Raw genomic sequence first — 13606 nt, 5'->3', positions numbered from 1 at the left:
TCAACTTCAGTTTTTTCAATTGGTTCATTTAATACCTTTTCCATATTTTCTGTTAAGGGATTTACTTGAATTTTCTGTAAATATGCATCTATTTTTCTTTTCTCCACCTTTTGAGCTTGAAATAACTTAGCATAATATTTATAAAATTCCCTTTTAATTCCTGCTTAGTCAACAATTTCTTTACCTCCCGATACAATTTTGTTCACAAATTTTCCCTTTTTTTTCATTTGCCAAGACAGGTATTTTCCAGGCTTATTTGCTCCTTCAAAAGATTTCTGTTGGAGTCTCTTAAGGTTCCATTCTACCTCTTTATTTAACAGATGTCTCAATTGGTTCTGCAATATTGTAATTTCCCTTATTATTTCCTTTTTCCCATCTTTTTTAAAGTTCCTTTTCTTTTTTTCCCAATCTCTTTTTTTAATGTCCAACATTTGTTTCTCTTTGGCCCTTTTATCTTTATTATTCATTGTAATTAAAATACCTCTCATTACTGCTTTGTACGCATCCCACACAGTTTGAAATTGAATGTCCTCCTTTTCATTTATTTGGAAGAAAGCTTTAGTTTCTTTTTCTAGAGACACCACTGTCTCGGTTTTCTGTAGCAAATGTTCGTTTATTCTCCATCTCCTAATCTTCACACACTTTGCTGACCACATCAATGGATTGTGATCAGTCCCAACTTTAGGAAGAATCTCTATTTTTTTGTCATAAGTCCAAGATCTTTTGTCATCCATATCGATTCTTGAGAAAGACTTATGCCTAGCTGAAAAAAAGGTGTAATCACGCACTTTAGGATTAAATTTCCTCCATATATCTTCCAAACTTTCTTGTTTCACTAAATCAAAAAATGACTTTGGTAACTTCTCCTCCTCATTTTTTTCCCCTATCTGTCCAGATCATTAAAGATTGTTCTATTAAAATCTCCCATTACCATTATTTGTTCATAAGTCACTTGGTCTAATTGTTGCACAATATCTTTAAAGAAGGAGTCTTTCACCCCATTTGGGGCATACAATCCCAACAACAATGTCTTTTTATCATTCATTGTCACTTCCACAGCTAAGTATCTCCCTTCATTGTCCTTAAAAATCAATTTTGGATCCAATTCCTGTTTGACATAAAAAAATCACTCCCCTTTTTTTCTCCTTAGCCAAGGAAAAAAATTTTTACCCAATTGTTTATTCCATAAAAATTTGTAATCCAATTGTTTAATATGTACTTATTGTAAGCAAATTATATTACATTTTTGTTTCTTGATCCAATGAAATGTAGCCTTTCTTTTTTTGCAGTGAATTTAGTCAATTTACGTTCCAAGATATTAATTTGTAATCCATAACGATTCTTCTTTTATTCTGTATGCCCAAATCCCTCATTTTCTTCAAAAAATCTCCTCATTTCCTGCACATTTGTAATTGTAATCCTCTTTCCTCAATATTCAAAACTTAGACCTTCAGGCAGTATCCATCTGTATCGCACTTCATTCTCCCGCAGCTTGTCAGTTAATTTTTTGTACAATCTTCTGTCATTTATAACCTTTCTTGGCAGCTCTTTCATGATTCTTACTCTGGTTCCATCAATTTCCAATGGTTTTTCAAATTGTTTTCTTAAGATCTTTCCCACCATGTCTCTTGAAATAAATTTTACTACTACATCTCTTGGTAGTTTGTTTTTCTTGGCAAACAATGAATTGACCCTGTATATATAATCATAAGGATAACTAGCTTCATCAGGTTCTATTTCCAAAAACTCAACAATAGTGCTTATTATATATGTCTTTAAATCATCTCCTTCATTCTCAGGTATTCCTCTTAGACGTATCTGGTTTTCCATTAACTTACAGTCTTGCAGAACTACTTTCTCCTGCAATTTATTAATCATGGAATCTTGATCCTTCACCTTATTCTCAACCACATGTACTTTATATTGCTATTTTACTGCTAAGTCTGTTTTATGCCAATAAAGGCTTGCTATTTGTTATTACTTTATTTAATGTTGCTTGTGAATCCTTTCTGAGATCAATTTCTTTTTTAATTTCTGTCTTCACCACATCTGCATTTGTTTCAATATCTTTTTTAGTTCTTTAATTAATTGCTTCTTATTGTCCATAATTAGATCTTTCATCACTTTGACCAATCTTGCCTCCATAGCATCCAATTGATCTTGTATTTTAGGCATTATACCTTCCTCAAGTGAACCAGTCCTTGCGCGTGTCTGTTTTGGTGCCGGCTTGTGATCAGACATTACTATTTCTCCACTACCAAAATAGGCTCTTAAATTGATCTCACCAAAATCAAATTAAACCATAGGACCTTATAGATTAGATGCCCTTTTCAATAAGCCCAAAATCGCCGTTCTCAGGGCTTCCTAACTCAAGATATAATTTTTTTAAGTTTTAAAAATACACAAAATGGCATCCGCAGTTTTTCAGACCCTTTTGGAAGTTTTTTTCCTTTTTCATCAAAAAGCCACCAAAATCAGTTCCAATATTATAATCCAATATGTTTCACTTTGTAATCTTGATATCTGCCGGCTCCACTAATTTCCAAAGTCTTATTCTTTTTTCTTGAATATTTAATTTTTTTGACCTTCCTTTAATGGCCGCCGCAATTTCTCTATGGTTTTCAAGTCCTAGTGAAGGCCAGGAGGTCTAAAAGTTCCCTTCTTCTAATGGCTCCTTCCTGCTTTTCTTGCCACGAAGCCACGTTTCGATGGTTGAGAGATCTCGTGATACTTGTATGACGCCACTTCTTGTAACGTCTTCCAGTTCAGCAACTCAGTGACGATTGGGGTTTTTTGCAGAAACCGCAAGTATTCCAAACAATAGTTGTTTTTCGTCTTTTAACTTTGCTTCTTAAATGCCCAAAGTCCCGAAATTACCCCCTTCTCTTCTTTACAATTTTAGAGTAATATAGTTAAGTCCAAATCTTAATCTTTATCTCAGATAAAATTGATTTTAGCCCCAGAATGATAGATAAAGATCTTCTTACCTTGCAGCCCAATATATCCTTGTTAACACCATTCTTATCAGTGATAAATGTTTAGATGTTAGAATAGTCCAAACAAAAGCTTGAAACATGATGAATTTAAGTCAAATTAATGACCACAGATGTCCTCTGTAGACACTGAAATGCAATTCTTCGCCAGGGACCCTTCAAAGCCCATAAGGAACCCCCCTGGGACTCCTCATAAGCCAAAGTAAATTGCCTCAGAATTTTCCTGAGCACATCTTGGCCTTTTCCCTCACTGAGAAAAGTAAGCAGCAGGCGTTGAAGTCGTCTTCTCTACCCAGAACAGAGGCTCCGGTCCACTCCTCTTCGCGAGAAGCGTCTCAACTCGCCATGTTCCAACTCCGGAATGGAATTACCACAATTTCAAAAGGTCATCTGTTTTAAAAATCTTGGTACAAAATTAAAGATCCAAGCAGAGCAGCATACCTTCTTATAACTGGCCCCATCCTAGCTCCAGTATGGGAGCTTATCTATTTGGTGGCTTAAACATGTGAATGGAGAAACTCTGCCAAGGAGTGCACTGTTGGTGAATTTACATGGCAAATAGGTACAGGAAAACAGATGTATGCAACTTTCAGAAATGCAGCGGTAAAGATTCTCTCATATACAAATCTTCCAACACCTGAAATCCAATAGCGCACAAAAACCGTATGTAGCTGGACAGGACTGCCATTTGTCCAGTGCACAATTTTAAAATGATTTTATTTATACCCCACCTCAGGGTTTTTTTGAGCAGAATGCACAGGAACACAGTTCCAGCCAGCTTGGCATTAGGGGGTGTGGCCTAATATGCAAATAAGTGCCTGCTGGACTTTTTCTACAAAAAACCCCTGCCCCATTCTATTCCACAGGTGGGCTTAGGGTATTTTTTTTTAACAGACTAGCGTTCCCAATTTAGGAACAACAAAAGTAAGTCAGAAACTAGTTGTGGGTGGAGTATGTCAAGTTTTCAAGAATGTGTACATGAAAAGATATATTTTGCTAGTTTTCTTTATAACACATCATCAATAAATGGAAAGGAGCATATGGAAAGGACAGCCAAATATATACAGAATATTCCCAACAGAGCCTAAATATCAGTCTTCTCTGGGAGGTTGTCATGTTATGTCCAATATATTCTTACCTTACTATACAGTATATAGCATAAATTCTATGCCTTCATTCCTAAACACAAAATCTGAGTGAAACTTCTGAGGTATGGTTCACACATATGCAATCATCACAAGTGACAAGTTGAATGAAAGAGCCATCACTGATGGAACTCACATACTTTGTCAAATAGACTAATCACATCAACTAGATTAATCAACCAAAGATAAATCAAGCTACTCATAGGCACGTGTGAACTGACCCCCAAACAAACACATGTAAAATTGGCCTACAGAAGTATTTTTGATCTACTGCCATTACTTCAAGAGATTAAGAACATAAGAACATAAGAGAAGCCATGTTGGATCAGGCCAATGGCCCATCCAGTCTAACACTCTGTGTCACACAGTGGCCAAAAAATTTATATATACACACACACACACACACACACATATATATAGATATACACACTGTAACTAATAGCCACTGATGGACCTCTGCTCCATATTTTTATCTAACCCCCTCTTGAAGCTGGCTATGCTTGTAGCTGCTACCACCTCCTGTGGCAGTGAATTCCACATGTTAATCACCCTTTGGGTGAAGAAGTACCTCCTTTTATCCGTTCTAACCTGACTGCTCAGCAATTTCATTGAATGCCCACGAGTTCTTGTATTGTGAGAAAGGGAGAAAAGTACTTCTTTCTCTACCTTCTCCATCCCATTCATAATCTTGTAAACCTCTATCATAGCACCCCGCAGTCGACGTTTCTCCACGCTAAAGAGCCCCAAGCGTTTTAACCTTTCTTCATAGGGAAAGTGTTCCAAACCTGTAATCATTCTAGTCGCCCTTTTCGGCACTTTTTCCAATGCTATAATATCCTTTTTGAGGTGCAGTGACCAGAATTGCTCACAGTATTCCAAATGAGACCACACCATCGATTTATACAGGGGCATTATGATACTGGCTGATTTGTTTTCAATTCCTTTCCTAATAATTCCCAGCATGGCGTTGGCCTTTTTTATTGCAATCGCACACTGTCTTGACATTTTCAGTGAGTTATCTACCATGACCCAAGATCTCTCTCTTGGTCAATCTCTGCCAGTTCACACCCCATCAACTTGTATTTGTAGCTGGGATTCTTGGCCCCAATGTGCATTACTTTGCACTTGGCCACATTGAACCTCATCTGCCACGTTGACGCCCACTCATCCAGTCTCAACAGATCCCTTTGGAGTTCCTCACAATCCTCTCTGGTTCTCACCACCCTGAACAATTTAGTGTCATCTGCAAATTTGGCCACTTCACTGCTTACTCTCAACTCCAAATAATTTATGAACAAGTTAAAGAGCATGGGACTCAGTACCGAGCCCTGCGGCACCCCACTGCTTACCATCCTCCACTGCGAAGACTGCCCATTTATACTCACTCTCTGCTTCCTATTAATTAGCCAGTTTTTGATCCACAAGAGGACCTGTCCTTTTACTCCATGATTCTCGAGCTTACTAAGGAGCCTTTGATGAGGAACTTTATCAAAAGCTTTCTGGAAGTTGTAAACCAAAATGCCCTCAAAACGAGGTTGGGGAATTGTCAGGTGGGCACCTGGCTCACTTAGGATCTTTTACCTGTGTATACAAGATTAACCGTCCAGAAAAGAAATGCTTAAGAATATTAGGGACTCTAATTAAGTAAAACAATTAAAATTTATACTAGAAAATATAGGCATACATACAAGACAATGTGCTCATGAAACATGCATACAGTCCTAGGAAAAATAGAGAGAGATATAGAGACAACACATGGGTAGACAAACAGGGCGATATTTACCTATCATAGTCTTCAAGAAGGCTCCAATGGTGACATAAGAGGACGGGGGAAATGGACCCAAAACTGTGGCCAGAATCGGGGATGGATCTAGACAGCGGAACTGGGGTACTCCCTTAGGTGATGGGAGGTACAAGGGTGGATGACAGGTGGTCAGCTGGTACATGACCTCAGAAAAGGGGAGGCTCTGCAGTGACCATAAGGGCTGGACTTCTGCAGTAGCCAATAGCAAGATAATTGGTGGCACCTAATTGGGTGCCCATGACTGACCAATGAACAAGCATGGTTCATGGATACCTGGTTGAACTTTCAGGTTGAAATGGACCAGGGTGAGGCTCCAAAATGACAGTTAAGGAGAAGAATGGGGGAGATTACTGGGTGGGGAGATGCTTAAGACTATTAAACTTACCTAAAAGGGTGACAATAGAGAGCCAAATCATTGCCTAGGTAACACCCAGTTTACACAAAGGAACTTGGCTCTGGCTGAAGATGGTCTTCCTCTTCTTTAGTCTTCTTCCTGGCACCAGTCTTTGTCCTGAGTTCTGTTGGACAAAGGCTTGAGTGGTCTGGCAGGATCCATGCCTAAGATATGCTTGATTGCCTTATGCAGAAGTTGAAGCAGCTGTTGCATATGGAGTCAGGAAAACAAGATGGATTCTGGTGGTGTTAGCCTTTGGTTCATAGAAACAGGCTGGAAACTGTTTGCCTGTACAGTTCATGGTGGTGTGGCTTCTTCCACTGCAGCGGCCAAGACTGGGCACACAAGGAACAGCTGGAAGCTCATCTGTAGTTCCGGCTAACACCCATCCAGAGATGTAGAATGCTGCTGCAAAGCTGAGGCTTATAGTATCCACATAAGCCTTAGCAACCATGGGCAAAGTCCACTTCTTATAGCAGATGTGTGCGAGTCAAAACTCCAGGCACCCTGGCAACCATACTAGTGATCACGATGTCCATGTGTATGAAAAGTAGGGGGCTTTTCCTCTGGAACCCTTTTTAAAGATGGGGGTGACATTTGCTACCTTCCAGTCCTCAGGAACAGAGGCAGATTTCAATGAAAGATTACATACTTTTGTCAGAAGATATACAAGTTCAAATCTGAGTTCTTTCAGAACTCTTGGATGTATGCCATCCAGACCTGGTGACTTATTAGTTTTTAATTCGTCTATCAGTTGTAGGACCTCCTCTCTTGTCACCTCAATCTGACTCAGGTGTTTCAACACCCCTTCCAATATAAGTGGTTCTGGAGCAAGCAAACACTTCTCATCTTCCACAGTGAAGATGGAGGCAAAAAATGCATTCAGCTTCTCAGCCATTTCCCTATCCTCCTTCAGTAATCCTTTGACCCCTTCGTCATCCAAGGGCCCCACTGCCTTTCTGGCTGGTTTCCTGCTTCTAATATATTTGAAGAAATTTTTATAGTTGGTGTTTATGTTTTTTGCAATATGCTCCTCATGGTCCCTTTTTGCCTGCCTCATCACAGTCTTGGATTTGATTTTTCAGGCCCCTATTTGGAAATGAAGCTTCCTTTTCAATGAACATTACATTCCAAATGGGAATGATGCCAACAAAAAAAACCCCAGAAGTCTCCACTTCCACGTTTGCAAAGAGCATGAGCTTTCTATGCCATTGTTCTACTGTACATGGAATTTACTGTTTTGTACTAAAACATGCCCAGTATTTGCTTGGATAATGGTTGTCTGGCTCTGAACAATTCCACACTAGTTCAAAAGTAGGTTTCAGGTCAACTAAGGTAACAGAACTAAGCACTTTATCTATACTCACTGTCAACCCCAATGAAACCATTTCTACATCTTCAGTAAAGTCAGTATTGTTTAGCATTAGCCTAGGGTAAGACACAATGCTGTGCAAACAAAGAGTGTGATACTGACAGGAAAGAGGGCAGTGTGTTATGGGGATCAAATTTTAGTTTGATCCCCATAACACTTTGTTTGGATTAAATAACAGTTTCTTCCTTCCTACACTTCCCTGAAGAAAGAGAAATAAAGACATTGTAGGCCCAGTGGAAAGTATTAGAAGGTATATTCTGCAACACATAGAATAAGTAACTTGTTAAATATGTATCCTGCCTTTTCTCCAAGCAGCTCACAGCAGTTTCTTCCTAACAACCCTGTATGGAAGGTCCAATTGACAGAAAAAACATTTTGCCCAAGGCTTCCTGAAGTAAAGGCTGAGCAAGTGACTTGAAACTCAGTTTCCCACTGTCAATGGCACCACTCTAGCCCCCTGTACTGTAATGTTTCACAAAGTCTCTTATCTCCTAAGACAAAGACAGATTCTGCTCAGAAGCACTTCTATCTATGTTTATTTCATATGAGCTGACCCTTGGCATTGAAAAAGGATACCAAGTCTGAGACACAGCACAAAGGGGTCAAGCGCAAACCACAGAAAACTGGGTGGCTCAAGAAAACAGACTCACAAAGAAGACAGGAAGAAGATAACAAAAAGGATGAGAAATCTCAATGTAGTGTATATGCCTGGCCAGTTACCTTTTTATTTCCTCAAGTTTCCACAGTCTACAGTAACAGAACAGTTAACTAAGCACTACATAAGAAGTTATGTCTGCATAGCAAGATAGCACTTCCTACAAGACACTAATTCTTACTCCAAACAATACTGTTACATGTACCACCTGAGCACAACAGAATAGAGAACCTTCTCAATCAATATTTTTCTTCCCCCCTCCTCACTTGATCATAGAGGCAGAAACAAATTCAGAAAAGTCTGTACCTTTGGGGGGTCTTGAGTATGGCTCAGCCATTCTTTTAGTTTTAAGACTTTTTGCAAAACACCCTCAGGACCTGCCATCACAAGGAAAGCCTCTAGGCACCACCTAAAGAGGCCAGCTGAAGAAGCACATCTCATTGGAATAGGACTTACTCCAGCTGAGGCCTCTTATAGCTGACCATTTACCACTCTGAACCTCTCTCCTTCAATTCTGGGGTAAAAGACATAAAGGGGAAACTCTAGGCAGAGCATTTGTGCTTCTTCCTTACCAGTAAGCTTCACAACACAGGCAAGCCACCTCTTCAATCACTCCTCAGGAGCTACCTCCCTGGGAATGAAGTCTGTTGACTTACAGAGGAGGCTGACTGAGTCAACGATCTGCCTGGTATCTAGAAACATCCTAGCAGGAGTGAAGATGTTGCTTCCCCACCCCATTCTCATAGCTTTCACTTCATCTTGTTTTTCCTAAGTTTAAAAAAACAAAAACAGCTTTTCAGGCCTAAGCAATTGTTACCTTGCATATCCTGGAAGTTTTTGTAGACTTGGGAGGCCTGTGGCTATTGTTATGTTTTGGGGCCCTCTGACTCTGAAGATACATCCTTGACTGCTACTGGTTTTAGATATCACTTTATTACTGTGTTAGTGTCTTGTTTAATATCATTGACTGAGGAATGACATTGGCAAATAGAACAGATTCCTGTTGTATTTCCCAGTAATGTGAGACTTCCAGACATTTTATGTACTATACCTCAAATGGTCATATTTGTAGTAAATGAATCATATTTATAAAACTAATTGCAACATGGGATGGTGTAAGAACTGCTGTAAACTGCCTGAAGGGAAGGCATTGAACAGTGGAGCACTTGTTCCCTTCAACACATCCTTTAATTTGACAAATTAATTTTTCAAAGAATTATTTTATTGTTCTGGACACTGAATGCTTGGGTGGAATGAGTCTGCCTTATTCCAACAGAAATGCTTATCTAGCCTGCTTTTCCACCCAAGCATAGTTTCACTATTTTGTCAACCTATCTGCCTTCTCCCCACCCCCTTAATGCCTTTGATTTATTCCTAGCTGCACACTCTGCCTTTCAACTAATTGAACACCACCTGCCCTGCTTAATTTTTAAATGCCAATTACCTTACGCTAAAGCAATCCTCCCTACCTGTTGGCTGTAAGAATACAGTGTAGGATCTCCTATCCTCTGAATGGATCTTCAGCTATGATTTCTATCGCTGGAATGTTATTTATACATTTTATCCTAGTGACTTTTTTCTCTTATGTTACAATGGCCTGTTATTTTATATGTATTATGATTGCTATTTGTTTTTCTGGCAGAATTTCTTGGCCTCCAACAACTGCATGTGGGGGTAGAAATCCAGCAGGTGAACCTTCCCCCCCTTTTTTTTTTGCTAGGAAGAGCTGCACTTGTCGCATTTCTGCCTGTAATGTAGCTGCACAAAAGTTCCTGTGTGTGTGTGTAAATGTAGCCAGTTATAATAACAGGGAGGGTGTTGTTTTCCCCTGGTGTATGATGGATTCTGTAGCCAAGCTGGCATCACTGTGTCATGCAAGATCATCCTTCCTCCAGGAGCACATGACTGTAGATGTGAAAAGATTCCCTGCCCCAGTGGTTTTGGCAAAAGTACCAGCTGTCGTCAATACTCGGGGCTTTTTATTTGTTTATGTTTAGGACATGTGCCTACTGGAGAACAATTTCAGTGTATACCAGAGTGAACAATTTTCCATTGCTGCAACCAGGACTTGAAAAGAAATGGCTGTGCTCTGAGTAAAAATGCACTTGACCTCTATTGACTTATGAAAGATGAGGCATTGCCATGACTTACATAAGCCCTGGCTGACAACCTTTGCCACCCACAGGCCTCATGATCATCTCTCATTGGTTCCTGTTAGGCAGCCAAGTGGTCTCAACATAATCCCCCCCCCCCCCAAATTCCAGGAACACCAAAGATGTAAATAAATAATCGTCTCTTTGGCAGTTTGCAGATTTTCAGAAGCATTTCACCACTCTGGGTGCTTAAGAACCAGCTCTTATTCTAGCTGGAGAAAGGGAATGGGATCCTTACTTAGCAAGGTTAGTGCTGAAAAGGGGAGGTGGTTTTTGTAAAAATAGTGAAATAAACTTGAAATGAAATGGTGTCACTGGGGCATGTAGCAAGCAGGGATCATTGTATTGTTGATTACATGGGTGAACAAGTGTTCATCCACATAGATAGCCTTCCTTCATTTTGCAAAAAGTCTTTTAAATTTTATTTTTAAAGTTGCTTCAGGGCTGAAGAAGGAAATGCATTACTTGGTTCCTATAATATAGTGGGTTCAATGCATAGAGGAGACGCGGTTGCAGTGATCATAGCTCTTTATTTGAGTTAAAGCATGGTAACTAGTAGCTAAAGAAGACTGACTAACTGGGCCAACAGGTCAACTGTATACAGTCCTGGGTTCCCACGCTAGAACACCATTGGATCGTTTGAACCAGCAAGGGGCTTCTGGTTGGACCAGGGCAGTAGGGATTTGGATCCCGCTGCCCATTGTTCTAGACCCCAAGCTCAGTCCTCAAGGCTCCAATGAGCCAGGCAGGAACACTGGTAAAGGAACGTGAGCATGAGTCCGCATACACAACAGTTCCATTTATCTCACAGATACTACCTGTTATCTATTTATTACATGTGTAACTTGCCTTTCTTCCATCATGGAATTCAGCATGGCAATCCTGCGGTTTTCACTGTCTGTCCAGTCTCAAACCTGCTTTGCTTCACATGAAGCTCTCTATACTGGTTCAGACTGTAGTGTTCCCTTTCCTTGTTAGCCAGGTTTCTGATCTCAGGTTCATACAGCACAGACAAGTGAGTTCAAAACAACAGCCAGGTATTAGCAAGGAAATACAAGGATGCAAGCAACTGGTTTCCAGATAAGAGAACTCATATAGTCTATACTTCCAGCTAACAAACTAACTAAGCAGGAACACCATCCCATGAGAGTGACCCACAAATATCAGAGGATAAGCAGACTGTTCCATTGCAATACACACAATAACACACAATGCATATACCACATAGGTTGTTGTGCTATGAAGGGGAGGTGGTGGGCTCTCCTTCTTTGGAGATTTTTAAACAGAGGCTAGATGGCCATCTGACAGCAATGAAGATCCTGTGAATTTAGGGGGAGGTATTTGTGAGTTTCCTGCATTGTGCAGGGGGTTGGACTAGATGATCCTGGGGATCCCTTCCAACTCTATGATTCTACAATTCTAAAGGTAAGTATTGTATATTCTTACTGACTGCAGCTCTCTGGGATCTTGGAAAGAAGTCTTAAACAGTTTTCGCACACAGCTCACCTCGCAGTCACAATCCTCTTCCCTCCGCAGCGTCTGGTCGGATTTCCCACCATCTGCGCCGAAATTACAGGAAGTGCCGCAGCTTTTGTGCAGCAAATGTAAACCGCTAAAACCCAGTTTACGTTTGCTACGCAAAAGCCGCGGCACTTCCTGTAACTGCTGCGCAGATGGTGGGAAATCCGACAGATGCTGCAGAAGGAACAGGATTGTGACTGCGAGGTAAGCTGTGTGCGAAAACGGTCTTTATTAAATAAGCTACTACTTGATCCTTTTAACCATAGACCCCAGGGATTGAACCTAGAGTGTTCTAGCATGCAAAGCAGATATTCTACTGAGGCACAGCCCACTCAGATCCAAGTTTTCCATAAAGAGAGGGAATTCCCTGCCATAGCCAGTTTTCTTTCAATGGTAGCTCATCATACAGCTGTTCAGAACACATAGGCTTCTGGAACAGTAATTTCATCATCATCAAACAGAAGGAATCAGCAGAAATTATTTTTATTGCCTTCTCCTTGCCCCTGCACCTGCCTGCCAATTCTGCAGCTGAAGGTCAAGGGCTCTCCAGAGCAATATGCCACACACACATACACCCACATACATACAACATGCAAGCTGCATGAACAACACAAAAGCTTGTATGTGAGCAATAGGGGTGACTTTGATCAATTTTTATATCGTTCCAGAGGGTCCCTCAGTTCTTGGCATTGGTTTGGGGGTATACAGGGCAGGGCAGGGAGAAGGTGGCAAAAATTGCTTCCCCGAACTTCATCCATTCTCATCAGCTTGTATCCATAGCAATCAACAGTAATTTTTTTTCTCATCGACTTAAATTCTTACTCATTAAAAGGAGTTCAGTGGTTGTTGCCAGTTACCCCTTTGAGACTACCTTTGAGGCCCTGTCTCCAATGTCAAGTGTTTCAACGGTCCAAACTGACGAAGATTCCTAGTTTCTGACACCTGGCCCAGGTAAGCCCTGTTTGGTCTGTTGAGAAAATCTTGGAAGTTCCCTTTAAAAAAAAAAATGTTGATGGGTGCACACACGAGTTCTTGAGGTTTATAATCCTCTCCTTCAGATATGGGGGGGGGGGGGAGCAGATACACTTCATACAAAGAGGTACACAATGGCATCACTCTGCTTCCATTTCATCTCTTTCATGTAACGATGCTGTCGAATATTATTAGAGTTCCAGCTATTTTGTACTAAACCTGATTGATTTATGCTCCAATAGTTTGCTGGTTGGAGGGAGATATGTTAGTAAACTGACTGGAGCTATTTTTTTAACAGTTTCCTAACACATTTGCTTCAAAAGTCAGTGGAGGACAAGCTTTTCATGGCTCGAGAAAAAGCCTTCCACTCTGTGTAATAGTAAATGGTTTGTGTTTGTGTTGTCAGCAGGGCTGTTTCTTGTAGAAAAAGCCCAGTGAGAACTCATATGCGTATTAAGCCATACTCCCTGATATCACCATTGTTTTACATGGGGGGGGGGGGGTTTGTAGAAAAAGCCCAGCAGGAACTCATTTGCATATTAGGCCACACATCCTGATGCCAAGCCAGTCAGAACTGCGTTCCTGTGCATTCCTGCT

General features: G+C 40.5%; 1 protein-coding gene across 2 annotated transcripts in view; it reads right to left on the bottom strand.

Annotated features, from left to right (window-relative positions):
• LOC132586262 (elongin-A-like) overlaps nt 1-8974 on the bottom strand; it is a 31263-nt gene extending 22289 nt beyond the window's left edge. Inside the window, exon 1 of one of the 2 annotated variants that reach the window (XM_060258278.1) lies at nt 8670-8974. In XM_060258278.1, the coding sequence (XP_060114261.1) occupies nt 8670-8804 (135 nt within the window). In that variant the 5' untranslated portion in view covers nt 8805-8974. The remainder of the gene's footprint in view (nt 1-8669) is intronic. The other variant, XM_060258285.1, reaches the window with a different exon arrangement.
• Nucleotides 8975-13606: the final 4632 nt, after the last annotated feature.

Source organism: Heteronotia binoei, chromosome 1 (assembly GCF_032191835.1).
Source record: "Heteronotia binoei isolate CCM8104 ecotype False Entrance Well chromosome 1, APGP_CSIRO_Hbin_v1, whole genome shotgun sequence".
Classification (NCBI taxonomy): domain Eukaryota; kingdom Metazoa; phylum Chordata; class Lepidosauria; order Squamata; family Gekkonidae; genus Heteronotia; species Heteronotia binoei.
Note: the sequence above shows the minus strand (reverse complement) of the source record. Positions and strands in the feature narration are given on the sequence as shown.